The 24,708-nt window shown below is 42.0% G+C and overlaps 4 protein-coding genes across 6 annotated transcripts in view; 2 read left to right on the forward strand and 2 right to left on the reverse strand.

Moving 5' to 3' along the window:
* Positions 1-492: 492 nt before the first annotated feature.
* LOC144088024 (frizzled-2-like) lies at positions 493-3,826 on the reverse strand. The gene has a single exon (XM_077618214.1). The coding sequence runs from the start codon at positions 3,612-3,614 to the stop codon at positions 1,971-1,973; it is 1,644 nt and encodes a 547-aa protein (XP_077474340.1). The 5' UTR covers positions 3,615-3,826; the 3' UTR covers positions 493-1,970.
* A 593-nt stretch (positions 3,827-4,419) lies between these two features.
* Positions 4,420-9,591, forward strand: moto (minamoto). Its single transcript, XM_077618213.1, has 8 exons — positions 4,420-4,796; positions 5,031-5,109; positions 5,371-5,525; positions 5,590-5,697; positions 5,830-7,144; positions 7,458-7,586; positions 7,655-7,832; positions 8,662-9,591. The coding sequence occupies exons 2-8, from the start codon at positions 5,065-5,067 to the stop codon at positions 8,814-8,816; spliced, it is 2,085 nt and encodes a 694-aa protein (XP_077474339.1). The 5' UTR covers positions 4,420-4,796; positions 5,031-5,064; the 3' UTR covers positions 8,817-9,591.
* ccdc43 (coiled-coil domain containing 43) overlaps positions 9,586-24,708 on the reverse strand; it is a 37,413-nt gene continuing 22,290 nt past the window's right edge. Inside the window, exons 1-6 of one of the 2 annotated variants that reach the window (XM_077618215.1) lie at positions 11,359-11,480; positions 10,991-11,221; positions 10,690-10,780; positions 10,365-10,500; positions 10,213-10,268; positions 9,586-10,040 (exon numbers count right to left, since the gene is read on the reverse strand). In XM_077618215.1, coding sequence (XP_077474341.1) covers positions 9,853-10,040; positions 10,213-10,268; positions 10,365-10,500; positions 10,690-10,780; positions 10,991-11,221; positions 11,359-11,409 — 753 coding nt within the window. In that variant the 5' untranslated portion in view covers positions 11,410-11,480 and the 3' untranslated portion in view covers positions 9,586-9,852. Of the gene's footprint in view, positions 10,041-10,212; positions 10,269-10,364; positions 10,501-10,689; positions 10,781-10,990; positions 11,222-11,358; positions 11,481-24,708 lie in introns of those variants that run through there. The other variant, XM_077618216.1, reaches the window with a different exon arrangement.
* LOC144088027 (uncharacterized) overlaps positions 11,427-24,708 on the forward strand; it is a 162,465-nt gene continuing 149,183 nt past the window's right edge. For both annotated transcript variants that reach the window (XM_077618218.1, XM_077618220.1), the window contains exons 1-2: positions 11,427-11,595; positions 13,201-13,264. The gene's annotated coding sequence lies outside the window, so the exon portion shown is untranslated. The remainder of the gene's footprint in view (positions 11,596-13,200; positions 13,265-24,708) is intronic.

Raw genomic sequence — 24,708 nt, forward strand, 5'->3', positions numbered from 1 at the left:
GGTGGTTCACAAGCGACATTGGAAAACAAAAGGTGCAAGGCAAAGGAACTTTGGATTTGGCAGCTTTGTTTTATCTGCCATTAGATTAAACAACTTTATTCATCCCGTATTCAAGAAACTCGAATTTTAACTCCACTGCGGGTGAAAAATGGGATTTTATGTCTGTCAATGGCAGTGAATGTGTTAAAAAAGGGTGTCCAAATGACATCACGCGGGATTGCGTGAGCCCACGGAAAATCTGGAAAGGAGAAGTTACAAATAGCCTGCATAAGAAGCTTAAATTCAGCCTACTGTAGGTGGTGCTAACCATTAGCCATTAGCGCTTGAGTCAAAACATGACAAAGCTGTGTAGAACTTCAGTATTTTATTTACATACAAATTGGGAAGGGAGCAGCTGCAAATAGCCTGCATAAGAAGCTTAAATCCAGGCTACTGTAGCTGGAGCTAACCATTAGCCGTTAGCGCATGAGTCAAAACATGACATGTCAAAGCTGTGTAGAACTTCAGTATTTTATTTACATACATACATTCATACAAAAAAATAATCCAATGTGATGAATTGAACTTGATTGCGATTTTCACGACTATTATTTCAATTTTTTTTGCTGTCGCTGGAAATGTTTTTTGTTCTACAAAATGAGTTTTGGAAATTCCTACCGTTATTTCATGTCCTTATTTGTTGTTTGTCTCTCTTAACCCATTCACTGCCATTGACAGTTCTAAAAAGTCTAATTCATTTCAATGTTTTTGTGCAAATTCCTACTCAATTTCCAGCACAACATTAGTCATTTTTGTACAACAGCTGAAATACAGTCATTTGCCAAATAAAGGAAAACACGACACGAAGCCAAGCGTGACAAACTACCAACACAGTTTGCCTAGCGACCTCCAGCAATTATCGTCTTAACAATTTCCTGAAACGCCACAACAATGCACGATAGTTCATTTTGATGTCATCTAATCTCCAAGTGGCGCACAGCACGCCGATTTTGTACGTTACGGCTGCGAGGCATAACGCTATTTGACTCGCCCGCCGCAGAGGCAAGTTGCGCCACGTTCGATGTCCGCCTGACATCGTGCCGCTGAATGACGCTTCCTGCCTGGCCGCATTTGAAATACTAGATGAGATCTCCAATTGGGGGGGGGGGATGTTGTTCTATTTCCAGAACAACAACCTCACGGGATGTTAAGAGAATTAAAAAAGGAGAAAATAGAAAAGCACCACATTGTGAAAGTGCTTTATATCTGTGAATCATTCGGAGAAATAACATGACTACAGTGTCATTATTATTATTATTTAGTAGCTTGCAGATAAAGTGACTACACGGAGAAATAATGTCAACATTGAAATCCATTTAGGTTTTTTTTTTCATACAAAATAAAAATAAAAACAGGACCAAATCTATTTGGCATAGTCGCAGTGCAAAAGAGTAGCAGGTACACTGACAGTAAAGGAGTAGTATTTTTTTAAATACAAATATATATTTTGGTTGTGTTTTTTTTTTACAAATATTATTTACACATGGGTTTAATTACAGGTGAAATGCTTATTGCGCCGTCTCGGATGCTGCCAAGAAGAAAGGAGTGGATGAGGAAGAGGAAGAAAGGAGAGGATGAGGAATAGGATGAGGAAGAGGAAGAGGAAGAGGAAGAGGAAGAGGAAGAGGAAGAGGAAGAGGAAGAGGAAGAGGAAGAGGAAGAGGAAGAGGAAGAGGAAGAGGAAGAGGAAGAGGAAGAGGAAGAGGAAGAGGAAGAGGAAGAGGAAGAGGAAGAGGTGAGCATTCCGCACGCATGGCGGCGTCGGCCATGTTTGTCTCGCCTTCCGTCCAAGGCCGTCTCGTTCGGGCCTCGACCAAGCCGTTTGGTCCAAAACGAACCCAAACGGTTTTCGGCTTGTGGGCCCCGGGAACGCGGCCCCCTTTCTCCCGCCCCTCGCCACGAAAAAGCGCGAAATCGGTCCGACGGCGGGCTCACACGGCGGTCTCCCCGCGTTTGCCGTTCGTCAGCCTGCTGCAAAACTTGTGCCAGGACTGCAGCGTTTTCCCGGACCAGATCCAGAAACCGGACGTGATGCCCACGATGAGCGTCATCAGGTACTTGATCATGTAGACGGTGAAGTCCGGCGTCATGCGGGCTCCCGTCTGCGCCGGGCAGGGGATGGCCAGGCTCCTGCAGCTGTGGCCCACCCAACTACGCTCCCAGTGCGGGCGGAAGGCCTGCTCGTAGAAGAAGCAGGCGATGACGATGGTGGCCGGCACGGTGTAGAGCACGCTGAAGACGCCGATGCGCACCATCAGCCGCTCCAGCTTCTCCGTCTTGCTGCCGTCGTGCTTCATGATGGTGCGGATGCGGAAGAGCGAGACGAAGCCGGCCAGCAGGAAGGAGGTGCCCACGAAGAGGTAGACGAAGAGCGGCGCCAGGACGAAGCGGCGCAGGGGGTCCAGGTTGCTCAGACTGACGAAGCAAACGCCGCTCAGCACGTCGCCCTCGATCTGCCCGATGGCCAGGATCCCGATGGTCTTGACGGCCGGCAGCGCCCAGGCCGCCAGGTGGAAGTACTGGGAGTGGGCCTCGATGGCCTCGTGGCCCCACTTCATCCCCGCCGCCAGGAACCAGGTCAGCGACAGGATGACCCACCAGATGGAGCTGGCCATGCTGAAGAAGTAGAGCATCATGAAGAGGATGGTGCAGCCTTCCTTCTTGGTGCCCTGGACCACCGTCTTGAAGCCGTCCGGGTCGAAACTCTCGTTGCACACCACTTTGTCGCCCAGGAAGAAGCCGGCGATGTACGCCACCGAGACCATGGTGTAGCAGCCCGACAGGAAGATGATGGGCCTCTCGGGGTAGCGGAAACGCTGCATGTCCACCAGATACGTGGTGACGGTGAATAAGGTGGACGCGCAGCACAGCACCGACCAGACCAGGATCCAGACGCGCGAGAAGTGGATTTCCCCGTCGGAGAAGAACATGTAGCCGCCGCCCCGGGCCGGCTCGCAGGGGGCCGCGCAGTCCTTCTCCTCCAGGAACATGTAGTTCAAGTAAGGGGGCACCGCTAGCGCGGCGGGGCAGCGGAAGGGCTTGTCCGGGCCCGACGCCAACGACACGTCCTGGGTGCCCGGGATGGACAAGGGCGGGACGGTGGCGGCGGCGGCGGACGAGTCGTTCTGGCCCACGCATATCTGACCGTCGCCCAGCACGGGGAAGTTCTCGCAGCGGAGACGGTCGGGCCACTGGAAGCCGAACTTGTTCATGAGGGCCTCGCAGCCCTGCTTGGCCCTCTCGCAGATGGACCTGCAAGGCGGGATGGCCTTCTCCAGGACCGTGCAAACCGGAGCGTACATGGAGCACAGGAAGAATTTCAACTCCGGGGAGCATTGTACCTTCACCAACGGGTAGAATTGGTGGACCTCCAGCCCGGCGTCCTCTTGGTTGTAGTGGCCCACCAGGTTGGGCATGATGGTTTGGTTGTAGGCAATGTCGGTGCACAGGGGAATGGAGATCGGTTGGCAAAATCCGTGCTCCGGGATGACCATTCCGTTGTCTCCTTGATATTGAGTTCTCGTCATCGCGGGCAAGAAGAAGTAGAGGGCAAACCAAGTCCGGCAAAAAAACATCTCGCCAAGTTTGAAGACAGCAGCTTTAGTGGGAGAAGTCAATCAAAAGTGTGTTTGGTTTCATATAAGGAGTTCAAATGGGTAAAAAAAAAGTTTTGCAGTCTGATGATTCAACACGAGCGCCGTCCTCTTTGTGTTTGCTCTTCCCCTGGAAGCTGCTGGCTAACTTTTTCTTCTACCTAACTTCAATTCTCTTCTCTCGCTCTGTCCTGCCACTTTAAAGTGAAGCTAGGCATCCGGTAGATACCTTCAAAACAAAAGCGTCACGGTCACACTTGCGACAAAAGGCATCTTTTCGAACAAAAATAAGCAATTATATGTCTACCCTTTCTTGTGAAACGGTTGTATTCGTTGTATTCATTCGAATAAGCAAATAGAGAGAGCCAACTACATTAGGGTTTAAGACGTTGACGCTGTTTAGTAGTTTTATTTTGAAGATACCGACAAGAAAAGGAATTTCTCTCGTCAAACTTGACGAAACAGCTGGATTGCGTGGTCCGACTAGACCTGCGAGTTAGCCAGTGGTTGAATGTGGAGGACCAGGTCCCCATCTAGTGTTCACAATATATTCACAGGCACGTCATGAAAAAAATATTGCTTTTATTGGTTAAAAGACATTAAAAAGACTGACAGTATAATTACTTTTATCACAAAAAATGATAAGGGGATTTCACAGGAATAAAAAAAACTATTGGAATGTTACTACAAGGTTTATTACAAAATTCAACTGTTACGTAAAACCAACTGCAGTATTTCCAACCTGAAATATTCTCACGTTTGCTAAATACACTCTAAAAAGTACGTTAATCATCGGTGTGGACTTTTATTAATTTAAACTGTTTTGCAGTTGGTTCAAATTATTTAAATAAAACATTCTACAGCGAGTGAAAACGGATACTATTACATACAATAACATGTTATGACATATATTTCTAATAGCAAGTTAACGATACATTACTTTTAAAAATATCATATTCAAAAGAGGGCGTGATCAGCAAACGTTGCTATGGTCGTCAAAAGTCTGCTTTATGCTAATTGGACGTAAGGATTGGCCAATCACCGCGAAGACATTGTAACCGATGCTGAATGATGTTGCTAGGTGGCGTGGCGGAGAAATTTTAAATAAGTTGCGGACATCGCCCAACAATATATATTTATATTTATATAACATAAATTGTCCAGGTAAGTAACCTCAAAATCGATTGAAAACTGTTCGAATGTTTTTTTGCGCTGTTAGACGTTCCTAAATCGTCAACATTTCGCCGAGTTAGCGTCGAAACTTTTTAAACAAGTCCGTAGCTAATATGGTGGCCCTAGTTTTTCTTGACGCGTAATTAAATATTACTGCCACCCATAACTGTCGTGGTGACTGCTTTAACAACGTTAATGACTATACCGTGTCTTCTCGTTGATTAGTAATGGAATAAAGAGTCAAGTTCAAAGTTTCAGAATGGAATCTTGTAAATTCTTTCCAACTACAATGATGAACGGTCAGGTAAGCTCTCGCCATACAACGCAATCACTTAATAGAAATGCAAACTTAAGTTTACAATGGTTCTAACACCTTAATTACTCTCCACATCTTTTCAACTTGATTGGAATGGAAACAAAACGTGGTTTTCTGTTCTGTTGAGGAAAAAAAAAAAAGTCAGTACTGAAAATGGTTATTGCATACAACCTTTTCACTAAGAAACTAGTGAACGTGAAGAATTTTTGGCTTAGTTGGAGCTTTTTAAGTTTCCCATTGTTGTTTCAGATGAGGTTCAATGGCGGTTATGGAAAGACCTCCATTCCCATGCCAGGTTTAGTAGCTCAGGAAGAGGAAGTGGCCGAGTTCAAGCTCTGGTCTTCTAACAGTCGTGCTGATCCCAATGAACTCAGGAACTGTGCCCTGAACAGCATTTTGACTAGGTAATGTGATTTACAAGTCTTAAAAAATAAGTTTTTAATGAAAACATCTTTCTTTCTCTTCAAGGGAATACCCTGTCAAATATGAACAAGAGAAGGACGAGGAGGAGGATGAACTACAGGGTTTAGTGTCCAATATTTTGGATGAAGGTGATAATACAATCGACAAAATGGGGTATGTTTTTAGTATGTCACAATTAAGAGTTTGGAAAAGGGGTGTAATAAAGTTTTCTGAGTTGATATAAGAATGTCAAGGCAGAATGTTTTAGGTTGCATTTTTAAAAAATACAACTCTTATTTCTTTTAGAAAACCACCTAATGTCAATGGTCTTTGGAATCCCAAGAATTTGAGACAAGACTTTTTACAACATTCCAAATCAGCGGAAAGATTGCCTAACGGTTTTAGTAACAGTGAAGATTTAATTCGATCTCAAACCGAGTCCAAAAATGTGCCGTTATTTCAGAGTTTCAGTGGTACTTCACCTAATCCGAACTGGCACGTTCGTGTTCCTAACAGAGAAGTAGATGACTTTATCAGCTACCCAAAGAGGTCACCACCAGGTCTTCCAATTCCCCAAAGGGCAAAACAATTCCCACAACAGACAAGGCTGAGCAAGTACGACATGTTAGCTAATATGCAGCCAGCGTATAATCGCCCTATTAATGACCTGCCTCAAGTCGCTCAGTTCCTAAACAAGTTAAGCAGACCAACTTGTGATCTTAATGAGAATGCGATGAGTGCAAAGCTCATCGGTAATAACGTGCAGGAACAAAGGAACCACATGATTAGCGGTTTGCCGTCTGTCTTGGTCGAAGAGTCTGATCAAGGACGTTATGGACGTTTTCCAAACACGGAAAGAAAAACAGAATACCCTGAAGACAGCATACTTCTAAAATGGAAATTCCCTAGCCAGGCAATGCCAATGTTTTATGAAAAACAGCCAAAGGGAGAATTCTGGGGCCAAAATGTCACACCAGCATGGAAGCAGAATAATTTTCAAGAAATGTTACAGCTGGCCAGTGAAAATGCTGAATATTGTCCTCCAAAGTCTTTTCCAAGAGCTTCAAATCCCAAGAATGATCATTTTTTGACAGAAAGAAACCACTGCTCGAATCCTCAACCCGAGCTGGCGTTTTACAAGATGAAATCACAGATTCAGAAGGAAAAGAAAATGCGTGACTTCACCCGAGAGTGGCCGCAAGTCACCGCTCGCGTGGCGAAAACACACCTGAGCCCACCCATTGACCAACTGGGCGACGTAGTGAGATTTAATGGAGAAGACATCGTAGAGAACGTGGTCATCCCTCTCGTTAACCTCAACGGTGAACCCAGACGCTTCTCCCAGTTGCCTTTCAAGTCTCAGAAAGACACAAATCCCCTGGAAAAGGGTCTTCCTGACTTCACTCCAACTGCTATAATGAATGGGATCGGAGGGGCGAAGGGGTCTTACGGCCATCTTAACGGGTCAGAGGCTCGCTATTCTGCAGGTTCTCGTGCAGACTGGAATTCTGTTCTGGTAGCTCCACTGGACAGAAATCCTCAGGCTTTTGTGTCCCCATTTTCCTTCCACCTGGAGGAATGTTTTGAGCAGTTGGGATACCTGGAAGGAGAGAGGAAGAAGGTAAGATTGCAAAGCCGGAAAGCCAATGGATGCCAGTCAGATTTGTTGGTGACCATACCAAAAACTGAAGAAGTTTTACTGTTAAACCATAACTATTGAAATGTAAATATTTTTTTCCAACTTGAAGTAAACAACCCTAATCTCAATTTTGTTTCTACCCTTTAATCCCCCTTAATTTGTGATTTTTTGAATTCACTAAAGTTGTGGGCGACAGATACGTGATTTCTGATTTTTGATGAGTATGACATAGTTGGCTTTTGTTGTGCAGTTGAGAACCACTCATTAATTTATTTTTTTGTCCCATTCCATTCAGATGGAGCTACACCTTGCCAATTTATATCCTTGCAAATGGACTCCATCGTCGAGATTATCTGACAGTCTACCAATCCATTTGGCGAGAATCGATCGCCTTATCGTCAAACTGTTGAGAGAAGAAGCCAACGTGAGACACCGCGACAGTTAATGGAAAAATTTAAGACCCTAACACGACTTGTTTTTGTTTTTTTATAGGTGGAATGCCTTTTGCACAAAATGGAGAGGATATGCAAAGTACCTATCCACGCAAATATCCGCTTGGTACTGAAAGAACACCGCCAGGCTATAACTTGCATCCAGGTGAGACGCAAGGAGGAGCTTGCCATCGAGTCCAAGCATCATTGGAACGGAGGTCCACTCAAAGAAGACAGAGGTACTTCGGGAAATGTAGTTTGCAATTTCTTTTAGTCCGAATCGGAGATTATTGGTCAGTTAAATAACAATAGAGAGGATTTTCAAAGTCCAGAAGATCTTAAATAGACACCATATAAACATTCCCCAAAAATGCGGCCAGTCTCGGAACGTATCAACTGCGATAAACGAGGTATTACTGTAGTTTTTGAAATACATTTAAATGAATACTTAAATTTAAATGTCCAATTAATGAAAATATGTGGATTTATTTTAATTTAGTTAAGCCCCTCGAATAGATTCCCTCCCTATTGTTTAGAATAAAAAAGTGATTTCTTTTTCATCTAAATCCACAAATTTGATGCCTGGTTTTAAGTTTTCACAGAGTAGAGAAAGCATGCATTTTCTATACGACTACTCTTCATTTAAACATACTCCATAAACAATCATTCATTTTTTTTAGATTAAATTATATTAGATTACAACTTTATTTCATCCCGTATATTTTGAAATTTCTGGGTTGCAGTAGCAAGACAGAGACACAAGACACAACACAATGTAGACCTAGTTAAAAAACATATTTATTTTAATTTTAAATAACTTTAATACAGTTACAACATTAGGAAGGATGTTGAACCATTAGTGTCAGTTTTGCCAGTCAGACTTCCAACAAAACATGCAGAAAAAAAAGAGAGAAGACACCATTTTGGATTTCCACTTGCTAATTTAAGTGGTTAATGATAAAATTGCCAATGTAAGACTTTTTTTTGTTTTTGTTTGTTTTTATTTCATTCAATCATTGGCAGCCTAATAAGCTGAAAACTTGAATGCCTTTTTTTTTCTTCTCCCAGACCAAGCGGTGGCAGTCACAGCCCTCGGGGAGCTGGCCATGACCACCAAGAAGCTCCGTACGTGCCTTTGGTGCACTTTCCAGATGATTCTGCCCAATCCCGTGGGGCGTTCAGACGACCGCCACACCACTAGTAGGGAGGAAATGCACACATAAAGCTGACCCTATTCTTTTACGTTGTAATTTAGCAGGCAAAACCGTTTTCAATTAGCAGGCGTTCACCAACACGATCAAAATGCGTACATGTAATATTCCCTACGTGTACAGCAAACGTTAACTTAAAAAGTGCACGATGCATGGCATCATTAATCAAGTTCCCTTAATTCATTACACTCCATCTTTAACAAATCCGTATTTAAATTATTTATGATTTCTATAAACTATTTATTGGGTTAAGTCTGAAAAATTCCATACGACAATTCGAGTCCATTCTTTTCTAAATACTACAGCTAGAACCATGTTTTTCTTAATTTAGAACTTTAAGCCCCCAAAAAGGATTTAAAAAAACTCAAACTCATTGACCTTACACGTTAAAGTATTAGAAGGTATTTTAAATACTAATGTAGCCTTACTGTTATCACTGAAAAGTAATGCCGTAAAATTAAAACAAGCATCTTGTTGGGTCTAATAGAGATTTGCTGGGAAATTATAATATAGCTGTTAAAATGCTAAAAAGTTCCGTGAGCCAAGCCTGCATATTTAGCTGTTTTAGTACCGTTTTACATTCCATAAAAAAAATTAAAAAAATGCGTGGGTGGGTGCAACTGTTATTAATGATAAACAACATTTTAAATGTTGCTTTATCAGTATTTGGATCATTCTGTTCCTTGGTGTATTTTATGAATAATCATAATGTTCATGATGTGTTCTCTTAAGCATTCGCGTTCGCACTTTGTACAAGTGAAATGTTATTAAACAAAGTTGATTGAAATCACTCCAAAAGTTTATTTAGCTTTCAAAACACATGATTTCAAACCAACAAATGGTTTGTTCTTGATATGGGTCACATTTTTAACATAGCGCGTGACTAGATTTACCGTTATGATAACACAAGATTGAATGAGTTCAACTAAAGTTGAATACATTTCATGTTTCAGTGCTCATCCACATTGACGCAAGGACCAAAAGGTTTGCTTCACACACACAAACACACATGAAGACACACACAATGAAGTGTCCTTTTTCCCCGTTTTTATCTTTTGCGTTCTCCCTTTTGCGTGCGCTTTTTCTCCTTCTCTTTCCTTTCGTCTTTGGCCAGTTTGTCTTTTTCCCGCTGCATCTTGTCCATCTCCTTCTTCTTCTGGGAATCTTCGCGAGCCTGTTCCCGCTTTTGCTTTTGCCGGTTCAGGACTTCTTCCACGTTAGTGTTCTTGAACATGGCTGATTTCGATGGAGGTCAAGGACAGTAACCACCTAAAAACCACCTTTAAAAACCGCCATTATTTAATACAGCAAGTCATGACATTTACATGAGCCAAATCGCAAATGAAATGCAACAATTCATTTGAATATATGCAAAATTTTAAGAAAATACTGCCAATGGAAAGGATACACTTATCCTGTCCGGGTATGATGTTTCCATTTGGCGAATCCTCCTCTTCGCCTTCAGTGTTTCAGTCAAGGAAACATATTCATTCTTTTTTTTTTTGGCCTTCATTAATGACACCACAATAAAATTTAAAGACATTATGAAGCAAAGGATATTCATCTTCGTCCGTGATGTTGGCGTATTGTGCCAGCAAGGCCTCTTTGCGTTTCTTGGATTCTTCTGACACTTCTTTCTGCTTCACCACAATCTGAGCCTGCTTCTCGATCATACTGGCGATGGCCAGGACCTCAACTGGTCAGGGAAACCAAAGCAGTCATGTTAATTCACATTGAAGATGGTTTAAGATTCTTTTAAAACTACATCGAATCCCTCCTTGTTTTGAACTGGGATTTGCAAAACGTCCTCAGAGCATAGATCTGAATCGAAACCCTGAATCTGTATGTTGTCTAAATATTGATCTACATGATATTCATAAATTACCGTCTCCAGCATCTCGTATGTTTGCCGAGCTGTGATACTCCTTCCAATACTTGATGATCTGCTGACAGACATCTTCCAGTTTGTCTTCATCCTATACGTTTTAATACAGAACACAAAAACGTCGTCAACCCCAGACTTTCTGTTTTAAACTGTGACTTTGTGACGCAGGAGATAACAACACGGAACCAGGTTCGGACATTGGAAACGCTTTCGAACAACAACAATAACAACAACAGGCTCCGGCCGAGCGAACGAACAGCTGACATGAAGGCTAAGCGCCATGAGGGAGTCGCTAGCTCACCAAAAATGCCGATAAAATCCCCTGAAGCGCGTCTTGCTTCTCCTCATCGCTCTCCTCTTCTTGAAGCACGCCTAAAATGTAAGCCCCGTACACCTCTCGGTCCACTTCCAACGCGTCTAGTCGTTCATTTAGCCAACTTTCAAACTCCCCGGTGTCTGCCGAGGGCGCGGCCATCTTGGCTCTTTGGGGTCCTTCACCCGGCATGCGGATTGCGGCTGTCTTTCGACCCGCCTGTAAGAAGTTCAACGAAAAAGTACGGCAAATTCGTTAACGCATAGCCGAATATAACACCTGCTGCAAACTTGGGATGGGAAATAATGAGGTAACGCTTCGTTTTGATTCTCACGAAAACATAAGAGAAATTTTGCCTTAATGATGGTCTGCACGCAGCTGCTGCATAGCAAAAGGCTCAGGTGCATCACACGTAGACAAACATTTCGTAATGACCAAACCGTGGCAGAAGTAAACACGGATAGAAATGTATGATCTTAGGTGACTGCCCGATAATATTTTACTGAGTTATCATAGATCATCAATATTAATAATGTGCAATAGATTTTTACATTGATACTCCAGATCCAACATTTTATGCCGATTCCATACTGGTAAGACATTTTTTGATATACAAAATATGTTTTGGCTCAAAACCTTTGAGCCAGAGAAGGCCCAAGATGTAGCACAGACTTTTATGTTTTGCAAGGGACAATAAATACATTAATCATATTTAAAGAAAAGTAATCTGGAAATGAAGTTTAGGGCAAATGTTTCCTATCGCATTTGATTGAACGTAATTGTGACGTCCATGTTGTGCTTCACATCATTTCACTTTTATCATCCAAAAAACAAATGTTTTCTTTCTGGAAACGTTCCCAAAAGTGTCAGATTGAAAATTGATGCTTCTGATTGCCGCACTCACTTGTTACACTTTTAGCGCAACCACACTGCCAAAGCCTTCATTAAAATGTTTATTCCCTAAAATAAGCAGTAATTCTTTTTCCGTTGAGTGAGTTTCTGGCAGTCAACATTCTTCTTTTGGCATCAAATCTCCCATTGTTAACTTGCACTTTAAACAGAGATTTGGCCTGACGTTATTTTCAACATTGAATTGAATGCTTTTATTGTCATTATAAGTATAATGAGATTTATAGCTTCACCAGGAAGTGCACAAACAACAACAAACAAAAAATACTATAATAATAATAATCAATAGATAAGTAGTCAACACCACAAATAAGTAAGAGAGTGCACAAATAACAAATAAGTAGGGAAGTGCACAAATAACAACAACAAACAAACAAATAAATAATCAATGAATAATAATAACTAAATAAAATAAAATTGAATAAATTAAAATGACAATTGACACTACTATGTTATTTTTTTGTCTGTCATGCTATCTAGAATTGAAGACTTTTGAACCTGCAATCCAAATGAATACTAATACGTATACTGGTGAAACAAACTGACGTTCCTCTAACCTCCACTGGAGGGGAGTAGAGTAAACCAATTCACTCTCCTCAAAGTCTGGCTCTCCTTAAGAATGTATAGTTGCTTGACAGACAGCCTTGTGGATATTTCTCATGTATGTAATTTCCTGCAAATTTGCTTCATACTCATACATCACCACCCCCTGTTTTGGTGTCATTGCTAGCAGTGCCGTGGGGCAAAAAAATGGCCCGCCAGCTGTTTGTTGGGCCCCTGTTGACGTTGACACCGGGACACCACCTTGCAGCTGTTTGAATATATTAAGTAACGATTCCGTGCGAATGACTCGATCCGATTTCCGCAGAGTGATTTGCACAAGGGAGACGTTGCGGTGTGTTGGTACGTATGGAGGGGGTGGCGATGGGGGTTATTAGTTACACCCCTAGTTATACCCCCAGCCAGTCCCACATAATGGCTTCACACTTCACTGACGTTGCAGTAATGAAGTGTGAAGCTTCTGTTGGAGGCCACTGGGATGCCGCCGTGTGGAAACGCGCCACCTTTGCGTCCTCACAGTCAAATATTCCTTTCTACGTGCCACCGTCCCAATTTTCTCACCCTGCATGCCAAAGGTTTATATCTAACATAAGTGCTATGTTCATTTTCCATTAGCCTATCTGTGGGGTTTAGAACTAGGCTTGCTGATTTGGGTTGGAATTAAATGCTTTGTTTGTTTATATATGCATGATGTCTAATTATTTTTTTTGTTGTTGGTGGTTTTGCAGTAAACTTGAACTGGGAGTGTGAAAGTGCGTTAAAGGAAGTCATCTTCGCTCTTATTTGGAGAACGTGAGTACATCTTTTGTCTTATTGGTTCTTTAATGTGATATGAGATGGTGACAGAGTTTAAACTGGTGCTAAGGATTACTTATTAAACTCTTTGACTGCCATTGATGGCGCTAGATTTCTAGAGCTGTCAACGACATTAAAATTTGAACATTCGCAACTAGTGCTCCCAGTTTAAATGAATTGGACACCCGTGGTTGTCAGTGCCAGGCAGTGAGTTACATACTAGGAAGTCAAACAAAACAAAATAATCATCTTTAGAGTGTTATTGGGGTCATAAACAGTGTATTATTGTTTTTAATCATTTACACATTTGATTCATTTCTTGTATGTGGTTACTATAAAAACAAAGAAATCATCTGAATAGTAGCAGGCTTTATAAAGGGTTAAAAATGTGTTTGAATATATTTCAATCTGTACATGTTAGATCTAAAATGAAAAATATACATATATTGTTTCATATGCCAAACTGCTGCTTGTTGTCAGGTAAGTTGAGTGCTCATATCTGTCTTTTTCAAATGACTATTGTTTTCGTTACAATTTATCTCTCTGCGATTGGCTAGCAACCAATTCCTGGTCAACCTCGCCTCCTGCCCATAGTTAGCTAGGATAAGATCCAGCACCCCCGAGACACGTGTGAGGATAACCGACACCTATGATCACCCTTTTTTTTTCTACGCTTAATCGACCGTCATATAAGTTAAAAATCGCCGCCGTTGATGCGTGCCAAAGCGCAGTCAATCCACGGGGTGGCGAATCGGGCGAAGGCGCGGCCTCCGTTCGTTCCACGGTCCCGCGCCGGTCGTATTTCAAGCCGAGCGACTCGGGGGTCACCGCTTAATGCCACCGCTGCTCTTAGTATCGCGTCGCTTTAGGACGCCCGTCCTATTTATATTGAGGGGCTGTGGATTGATGCGAAATGACGAAGGCTGCGAGGCTGCCGAGTGGGCGGGCGTCCACATGCTCCGCTCCACGGGCGAGCCCGCGCCAGACCCGGCCGGACGCAAATACACACAGACGCGCGCACTTGTCTCCCGTCCCCACGCCACCAGCCTTGGAAAAAGCCCTACAGTCTCAATGTGCAATGTCCTCTCTCTGTCAACGTATCCTCTGCGCTAGCTAGCCCTAATGTGACAGGATATAAGCAGAGCCCACAACAAGTCGCCGGTCGGCACGCCGTCACGGACGCGCTCCCTGGTCGTAGAGCGCCGTTTTTTTTGGCCTCCGTCTCGTACGCCGTTCGATTCATGACACCATTCCATAAGCGGCGTAGGAAACGTGTTCAAAGCGTACAGCAAGGGTGTCAGACTCGGGTTGGTTCGTGGGCCGCTTTAACGTCAACTTGATTTCACGTGGGCCGGACCATTTTAGGTATAATATTTAGATGTTTTTTATTATAAATGGTTTAAAAGCCCTGGATATTCAGTTTTTTATAGATCTAAAACCATGTTTATTTTAGCTTTTAAAAAAATATATTTTTAGATTTTACAAAATGATTTTTGAACTAAAAACACAGAAAAAATGGATTAAAAAATGACAATTATTGATTTAAAAGGGGCAAAATCAGGAAATTTAATATACATCTATACTCTTCATTTGAATTTGATCCTAAAACAGAAAGTTGGCACTCGTGATTTACTTTCCCGGGCCACACAAAATGATGCGGCGGGCCAGATTTGGCCCCCGGGCCGCCACTTTGACACATGTGGCGTACAGGAATGTATTTTAAGTGTGTATTTTTTGGGGTATAAATTCAAATCTTGTGCTTGCTACGCCTTGTACAACAAACTTTACTTGCTTATGCCTCTGATTCGTTTCATGTTGCTCACTATTCTCAACCAATCAGGAGTCAGTAGACGCTTTGCTGTAATATTTTCCCTTAACTGGTCAGTTGACACACTTGTGATGATTCAAATTGAACGCAAAACCCGGAAGCAACTCGTGACCTTCCCCAAGTCATGGTCAAATTTGCGTAGAATGTGATTGGACGGTCGGTAAGCAGCCAATCAGATTTTGCACTTCATCTCGACTTCCGATAGGTCGAGAATTGTGGCAGACTGAATCGAACACGTTTTACGTATGCAGTATTTACGCGTATGAAATGGTGGCGTCCATTGAACGCCATAATATTGCCATAGTTTTCTTTTATTTCAATGAATCAGCCGGTTAATTCTTATTTTTAATTACTCCGTTAAAATAGAGATCGGCCAATCGCTGGAATTTACCTTTAAAAACGACTGGCTTTTACGGCGACATTCTGCGCCGATTTGCTATCAAGCGGATTTTTTTTTCTTCGATCGACTTTTATTGCACACTTCATCTAACTAAAGGTTCAGTTCATTTTAATTGCGTTTAGTAACGTCTGCCTTGATGTAGTGGGATAATTGTATTAACTTTTATTATGCCGCTGTACACGCGCTCGCCGTGTTGGACCTTGGATATTTGTCACCCCACCCAATTATAGGTGATAAATGCCTTTTCTCTGCCCCGTCAATAATTATCGAGCGTATTTAATGACATCGTTTTAAAAAGGCCCGATGGGACGGATGTCCACGACGTCATTGTGAAGTTTGCAGAATTTTCTTCTGGTTCTTGACGCCTGCGACCTTGAGCATGCTTTTGCTGTCGTTGAGAGAAAAAATGCAATTTTACTTCTTGAATAGTCTCTTTTGTACTGTTAAAAAAACAAAAATAACTATAAATATTACTGTAAGAGGAAAAAAGACGGACTTTTTAAAGTCGAGGCACTTGGCAATCATCATCCATTATTACTTTGACTCAATCAGTTTTTACGTCTTGGATTTTGTTGTTCTTTTACTTTGAAAGGGATGTAGAAATGTCTTAGCAAATGAGGTCAAAGCGACAAAGCGAGCACTGGTCATCTAAATTTAGGAAAATATTTGCTTCAGAGATAAAAAAAAAAGAAGGTTAAATAGTACTTCTTGTGGTGACAAGAATTTGTTGGCTAAAGTTTTTAAGGTATTTAATGTTAAAGTTTGATTTCACGAAAAAATACAGATGTGATTCCTACTTTACAGCATAGGACACTACCAATTTTGTCCATTGGCGTCGCCAAAATCACTGAAAAGTGAACCTTACCAGGTGACATTTTTTACCTACATTTTCATTTTTATTGATCAATTCTAGTAAGATGTGAAGATTTGTTTTCTGTGGACCAACAACTGGCGTTTAAATGTAAATGTACACGTCATTGGTAGGGTCTCCAAAAGGTATGAATAGTTATTTTGGCAGCCTTCACAGCTTTGTTCTCCGCACTTTTAAACTCAACACATCCTTAAAAGCCCATTTTCAAGTTCAAGTGGTGTTAAATCCAAACAGGCTCCCAGACAGCGGCGGATCATCACTTTGTTAGCGCTCGGCACGTCTCTTTTTCAGCAGAACTATCGTCCGTGGGAATCATCTGCTTTCGTGTAACGAGGCCTCTCATTATTAGCGCTTGCGCATCCATCAGGCCGAGTGCCGAGACCTCCCACTCGGTCCTCTCGCTACTACACTCCAGCGTTTTACCGCCACTCTCCGAGCTTTTTGGCTCCGGCAATTAAATCTGACCGAAAAAATGTCATGAATATGAAACGGTGACTCGGAGAAGTCCACTGAGACGGCGAGAGGATTTCTAAAGGGCTCTTCTACAACGTCAAGAAAATGATTTGACTTTTTAAATCTCTCTTGGCCACGTGCGATTTCAAGAGCCTTCCTCCCAGGTTCCGTAACCTCGAGTTCTTGGCTGCGAACGTGCCATCTCTCGCCCCCCCCCCTTCTGAGCACGGCCGACGGGGGTGACGGGGAGGGTTCTGAGCGGATGCGTCTGGACAGTAGAGTGGACATGCCGCGTCTCAGGCCAACTCTTGTCTCTGGCTCAGTATTCAGGGTCACGGATTTCATTTCTCGGATAATATTTCAAGCTGGTCACAGATGGTGAATTAAATTGAGGAGCCTCCTTCTTAAAGGGCTCACAATGGTGGCTTTCGGGAGATTCCGGGTGGTTGATACGGAGTGGAAATCGATGGAGTCCATTTAGCTCTACACAAAATTCGGGATACCCTGATTGCATATTTTTGCGTGCGAATTTAGTCGGTGGATTTTGTGGCCCTAAAAGAAATGCTACCTCAACAGAAGTATATTTACAATGGAAGCAGAGCGGCGCCAGCGAGGCTGGTCGGAACATAGCGTAGGACAGTCAAGAAAGAACAGGATCGGACCGACCAGTTCAAACTGAAATGTAACGATTCCAGTCCACTTGGAAGTGAAAAGCTACAATGACCCCAAGAAAAGTAGATTTACAATGGCAGCAGAGTGGCGACGACATAACGCCAGCGAGGCTGCTCAGAACAGAGCGTAGGACAGTCAAGAACAGGACCGGACTGACCAGTTCAAGCTAAAACCCAAGTGAAATGGAACAATTCCAGTCCACTTGGATGTGAACCGCTACAATGACCCCAAGAAAAGTAGAATACCATTGGAAGCAGAGCGGCGACGGCATAACTCCAGCGAGGCTGCTCGGAACACAGCTTAGGACAGTCAAGAAAGAACAGGACCGACCAGTTCAACCCAAGTCCAAACCGAGATGGAACGATTCAAGTCCACTTGGATGTGAAACTGTACAATGACCCAAACAGAAGATTTACACTGGAAGCAGAGCGGCGACGGAATAACTCCAGCGAGGCTGCTCGGAACACAGCTTAGGACAGTCAAGAACGAAACTGGACCGACCAGTTCAGGACAAGACCCAACTGAAATTGAACGAATCCAGTCCACTTGGATGTGAAACGCTACAATGACCCCAACAGAAGAAGATTTATATTGGAAGCAGAGCTGCGGCGACGGCATAACGCCAGCGAGGCTGGTCGGAAACACAGCGTAGGACAGTCAAGAACAGGACAGGACGGACCAGTTAGACCTAAGTCCAAACCAAGATGGAACGTTTTCAGTCCACTTGGATATCCGTCAACGGCACCGAAACCCGATCCATCCAGTAATAAAGAAGAAGCCTTTCAAAAGTACACGATGACAGGTTCAAGCTAGTTCATTCCGACATGGCCCGAAGGCGGTCTTAATAAAAACCTTCACGTCGTTTCATAGCTAGGCCTTACGGGACTTGCGTCACCGATGTATACAGCAGTAAATTACACCTTATTAGTAGCAATACCAGCAGTGACACAAGGAAAACATCCTCCCACTCTCCCTAATTGTCCCCCCCTCGGGGAGTCGTGCGTTAGGCGGACCGCTATCGACAACCTAACATTCATTAGGACATCACACTCCAGATGACGAGAGGCGATTTCAGGGGACGTGTCCATCCCGGTCGCTTCATTTAACGCCAGGCGAATGACACACCGCGTCCATCCGTCGTCTCTTTGCCGATAAAATACAAATACCCTGGCGGGGATCGGGGCCCCCCCCGGGGACGCCGCCCCAGACGGGCCCGAGTTATGAATAGATGGGAGGTGGAAAGGGCATTTTAAAGTTTACGTGTCAAAGAAGAAGCAGCCGATAGCTTATCAGTCACTCTCTGGGAGTACGGGAAAGGGTGCGGGTCAGCCCGGCCACTCGGATTTATTTCGTTCCGACAATGGGCTCTTGTCTGATGGAGATACGCCGGCTGTCCGTCACTTTGGGTCGGCGTTGCGGTCTGGGCCGGTTGGGGCCGACCTATGTGCCTTCTTGTAAATGTCTGCGTGTGTTTCGTCGGATTGCCATCTCCAGTCAGGTGGCATTATCTCCCACCCTCGCAGCGCTGACATCCCGACATCCCGAGGGCGGAGCAGATAGAAATCTCAAGTTGGGTTCTTGGCAACAGCAGTCTTGAAATATCTTTTATTAAACGCTGAATGCACTTATAGAATACCATAGCACTTTTTCCACCTGTAAGGCACTCTTAGCGCTTTGACAATATACATGCTCCTTCACCTAACAATGAGGGAGCATAGCTTGCTCAAGGGTACTTGGGCAAGGTCTCCAGAACGGGGAATTGAACCCGGAACCTCTGATTTGGGAAACATCTTTCCCACTGACCCCAGCCCCCCAAAGACTTTAAGGTTTATGCCACAGCCACTGGGCTAGGTATATAAAGATATTTGCAAAATGTTAAGCCCGTTTATCAACATTTATGTGTCAAAGTGGCGGCCCGCGGGCCAAATTTGGCCCGCCAGATCATTTTGTGTGGCCCGAGAAAGTGCCAGCCGAGTTTCTGTTTTATGATCAAATTCACATGAAGATTAGAGAATATTTCATGTTTCCCCTTTTTAAATCAACAATTGCAGATTTGTACTCATTTGAATGTCCAAGAATGATCTATTGATCAGCATGATCGGAAAAGCTGTCAATTCATTAATCAATTTAATTTTGGCAGCCTAGTTGAAGACCTAACGGTCCTCTGGATGAAATAGAAACTGAGACGTGGTCCCCGACAAACAAAATAGTATGACACCCTTATGTAAAGTTTACTTAATGTCATGCAGTGTTTCTCAAAGTATGGTTTTGGGACCTCCCTCTTCTGCAGAGGTGTCCAATATGTGGCCTGGAAACAGTTCACCAGAGAGCCCAATCTAAATGTAGTAAACATTGACGTGTTGTCCGTAAAGCCCAATATTTCTTTGTCGTTACTGTACTGCAAACCACAAAAATTGTACTTATCTGGAAACAGTTGCCATTGCGAGTCTTTACCGTTTCATTCACGCTACCCTCATTAAATCAACAGAAAAATCTGTTTGGCCATTTGACGTCACTCTCCATGAACGAGGACACAGTTTGGCAAAAAAAAAAAATGGTGACCCATTTGGCCTTGTGTCCATTTACACTCCACTGAGTACCAGTTTAATTATCATATTATTATAGCTTCTCCGAAAAATCCTTCATGCTTTTCTTGGACATGCGAGGCCTTCCCATTTTCTATTTACGCTGTACTTTAGTTACCTAGATGAATACATTCTTGCTGATGCGACTACTTTACAGCAGCCTTGGTCTTTTTTCGCATCAGTCTTTACAGTTTTTACAGCCTAGATTGATCATTGTTTGCAAGCGGAATGGTAAAATCTGCTTTTGTGGCTGTTGATTATGTTTACCTGGTCCAACTTAGCATGCTCGCAACTGCTCAAGGCTTCCCTGAATAGGAGTTCACTTTATATGTGGCAGACCCGAGCGGTCCTCGGTTCCGATAGTCCTTTGTGAGTGACAGTAGCGCACCATGAATCAATATTTGCTTCCCGTACGATCAATAGTTGGCGGAAATTCTGATACGTTATTGTGCGGTGGACACAGAGAAACCACCTCCTTTTCCCAATCATTTCAAGCATAACAATACAAAAATGTTCCGGCTAGCTGCCAAGTAGCAAGTAAATATAAGCGTATACATATATACGTATATACGTATATACGTATATATATATGTGTATATATATATATATATATATATATATATATATATATATATATATATATATATATATATATATATATATATATATATATACATATATATATATATATATATATATATATGGGACATTATGGGTCTATGTAAAGATGATAAATATTTAGAATTTGTTGGTTAGGAATTGTTCTCTTGTTAAAGGCGTATTAAAACTAGCGCTAAAGTAGAACATGTATTTTTTTTCCCGATCACGAGTAGGTCATTTTCTGAATCAGGTTTGTGTCAATAAAGATTCAAACGAAACCATTGGCTTTAGATAAAACGTACCGTATTTTCTCGCATATACGCCGTATTTGTCGCTAAAAAAAGATGACTGAATCGAGGGTACGGCTTATATGCTATTATATGCTTATATCAAGACCTACCGTATGCATGCATGTACATTTATGTGTATGTATGTATATATGTGCTAAGCAACACGCTTATTTATTTGTATATTTATTCATGTATTTATTTAACTTACTTATTACCTATCTATTTATGTATACAGTATCTCATAATTAGCACGTGCGATGATTTTTATTAAGATTTTCCCTTCAAAGTAGCACATTTGTACTCCCTATTAAAACCATGGATATGGAAACTGTGAATCAGGGGGCGTCTTATACAAGAGAAATTGTAAAATTCAACCATTTTAAGGGTACGGCTGATACATGGAGGTGGCTAATATGCAAGAAAATACGTTACGTTTTTGAGCATAAACTATTCCTCGACTCAAATCCTCAGACAGTAACCCCAAAAAATTGCATTTTGAACACGACTTGACCTTCCCCACCGAAGCTCGCATGCGGTCGAATGTTTCCCGCGACGGCGGCGGCTAACTTTTTTTTTGCCAATTAACAAGCGTTGATGTTTATCCGCGGTAGCGGCAAAAGCTGCAAAATCGCGCTGCCTCCCGGCAATAAAAGGCCACACCAGATAATCGGCTCTTCTTGGGCAAGCGTGAGACGGATTTATCTGTTTTCCCGCCTATCACGAACGCCGGGGTGACGGCGGGGGAATTCGTTTTGGCAGCCACGCTAATGTGGCGTCGCTTGTTATTTCCGCAACTGATTTTCTTAATCCCCCACTTGTAAAACACGGGGGTTTGGTTTCGTAACGCGGGGAGGTCCCGCTCCACGCAAAGACCCGCGACTCGTCCGCCTTTCCTCGTCGGCCGCCGCCGCCGCCTTAATTAGTCGGAATTAAGACGAATGCGCCGGCCCACCGCGATCAATTGGTATCGAGCGGACCTTGGCTCGCGGCGCCCGAGGGGGCTCGCTCCGTCGCCGCGTCATTTATATCAATAGATTTAGTTTGGCTTTGCTTCCCGGCTTTTCCGCGGGAGCCTCGCTCGGCCAAGCGGACGACGTGACACGCTACGCTTCACATTTGGATTGACTTCATGGAAGAAAGTGGTAGACACGGACGGTGGCGACGCGAAAACAAGATTTCGCGCTAACAAGTTGACCCCTTTAAGATGTCGGCGGTCTCTCGTCTCACTTTGTCTAGCCTCGCCGTTTGTTAGCGTGGCCGGCTTTTATTGATGTGAGCAATTTAGCGTCATGGAATGGCGACCGCAAGATGTATTTCGATTTTTTTTTTTACGACGCTAGCGTTCGTATTTTATTGCATCGGAATTGCGAGCGAGAAGTGGACGGCTTGACAAAACGGTCAATTATTTTCCTGCCGATGATGACGATCGCTTCATTTGTTTTAACTGCGATAGGAGTCTATTTTTGAATAAAATTCCACTTCAAAAATGATGACAAATATTTTGAGCTTTGAGCTAAGAAGTGATAAGGATTTTCCAATGAAACAAGTAAAAAATGTCTTTTGCTGTGTCTTTATTCTCACCCTTTTGCTACTGTGACAATGAAATTTCCCAAATACAGGATGAATAAAGTTATCTAATCTAAATGGCCTAAAAATTGGTCTTGGTATATTACAGAAATTACATTTTTGAGAGTTGTCATCTTAATTATGATGAGATTTTTTGGGGGGGGGGACTGTATACTATTCCAACAGTTAATCTTTTAAAGCATAAAATAAACTACATACTGCTGTATTTTAAAATCCAATAATGTATAATAATACTAACTGAAATAGATTTTTTTCACACTTTCTTAGATTAGATAAGATAACTTTATTCATCCCGTATTCGGGAAATTTTGTCACAGTAGCAAGAGGGTGAGAATACAGACACAGAAAGACATTTTAGACATAAATAGGTAGTAAATAAGTTAATAAATATATAAATAAATATAGAAAAAAATACAGAAAAAAAATACAGAAAATAATACAGAAAAAAATATAGAAAAAAATATAGAAAAAAAATATAGAAAAAATATAAAAAAAATACAGAAAAATATACAGGAAAAAAAATACAGAAAAAAATACAGAAAAAAATATAGAAATAAATATAGAAATAAATATAGAAATAAATATAGAAATAAATATAGACATAAATATAGACATAAATATAGATATAAATATAGATATAAATATAGAAATAAATATAGAAAAAAAATATAGAAATAAATATAGAAATAAATATAGAAATTAATATAAAAATAAATAATGTAATGTAAGTTATGGCGAATCGGCAGGCAGCCTGCCCTGTAGTTCCCCAATGTAGTATGCCATTTTGTAACTCTCGGTCGAACTGTTTTTACTTTTTTTAAACTTCAACGATATAAAATAAATACCACAGACAAAAAAAAAAATCATTTTACCCATCAATATTTGCTACGAGTTGAAATGCTTTGAATGTCTTTAATTTGAAGACGTATTTGTCGAAGGCAATATGGCGTGCAATATGAATATGGATGCCCGGGACGGCGCCGTCCGTCTCCGTGGCCCGCCACACTCTGGGCTCACGTTGCGAGGCCCTAATGAGTCTGATGAGTGATGAGTCTTATTTCTCTCCACACGGTCCCGCCAGAGAAAAACAATAGCGGGACAATCACGGCGCCCCTCGCGTCCGCCAAGGTCCAAATGGAATACAAACGAGATCGATTTGTCATTTCCGTGCAAAGTTGTGACACTCCTTATCGTTCATTTATTTAGCGGTAATTGCTGCGATTCGGCTTTGTTTGGGTTTAAGGGGGGGCCGAGTTATTGATTTGACTTTGAAATCTCTTCTCTTCCACTCACTTTTTTTTCCCCCCAATAGATATTTTATTGGCACTTTGACAAACTGGGTTTTCATTTAGGGAGATTGTGGGACAATGGGACACTTTTTATACCCAAATACTGTACCTTGAGGGTTGAAGTACTTGTGTATTTTACTGTATCGAGAATAGTATATAGTATAGGCTTATGATTGATTTCACGAGCATTATATTAAATTTGTTGTCTTCAAATAAATATTTAACCAAACCAAAGAAACTCGGTAAAAATCCCCAAATAATCAGAAAAATATCACTGATAACAGTTAAAAAATATCTCTAATAAACACATAAAACCCCTTGAAAATCTGAAAATGAGGAAAAAATACATGTAAAGTGTGGAAAAATGCCCTAAAATTTAAATTCTGAAAAAAAGGTGTATAGGAGAAAGAAATAAACTTGGCATAAACCATAACAAATTGCAAAAATCAGCACCCCACTCATAAGAAATGGCCAAAAACATAAAAAAAACCCACTAAACTGAAAAAAAGACCAACAAATCAAAAAATTGGCTGCTCAAGGTCCAATCCATCTTGCCTGGCCTAGCACAAACATACCAATTTTCCTGAAACTGATTATTAAAATAGATTGATTTACAATGTTTAGCCTGGCAATCCACAACAAATTGCAAAAATCACCACCACCATCACAAAAATGGCAAAAGACATAAAAAAACCCCCACAAAACTGAATTTTAAAAAAAGACCAACAAACCAAAAAATCAACGCTCAACGTCCAATCCATCTTGACTGGTCTAGCACAATCACACCAATTTTTTTTAACCAAATATTAAAATAGATTGATTGACAATGTTTAGCCTGGCGATCAATATATATATTTTTAATTTAA

Source organism: Stigmatopora argus, chromosome 14 (genome assembly GCF_051989625.1).
Source record: "Stigmatopora argus isolate UIUO_Sarg chromosome 14, RoL_Sarg_1.0, whole genome shotgun sequence".
Lineage (NCBI taxonomy): Eukaryota > Metazoa > Chordata > Actinopteri > Syngnathiformes > Syngnathidae > Stigmatopora > Stigmatopora argus.

Excerpts from the sequence above, each read along its gene's own strand:
- LOC144088024 (XM_077618214.1), bottom strand. The coding sequence starts at position 3,614 with ATGTTTTTTTGCCGGACTTGGTTTGCCCTCTACTTCTTCTTGCCCGCG.
- moto (XM_077618213.1), top strand. The coding sequence starts at position 5,065 with ATGGAATCTTGTAAATTCTTTCCAACTACAATGATGAACGGTCAG. Across the intron at positions 7,145-7,457 it reads TGGAAGGAGAGAGGAAGAAG|ATGGAGCTACACCTTGCCAA; the intron begins GTAAGATTGCAA and ends CATTCCATTCAG. Across the intron at positions 7,833-8,661 it reads TCCACTCAAAGAAGACAGAG|ACCAAGCGGTGGCAGTCACA; the intron begins GTACTTCGGGAA and ends TTCTTCTCCCAG.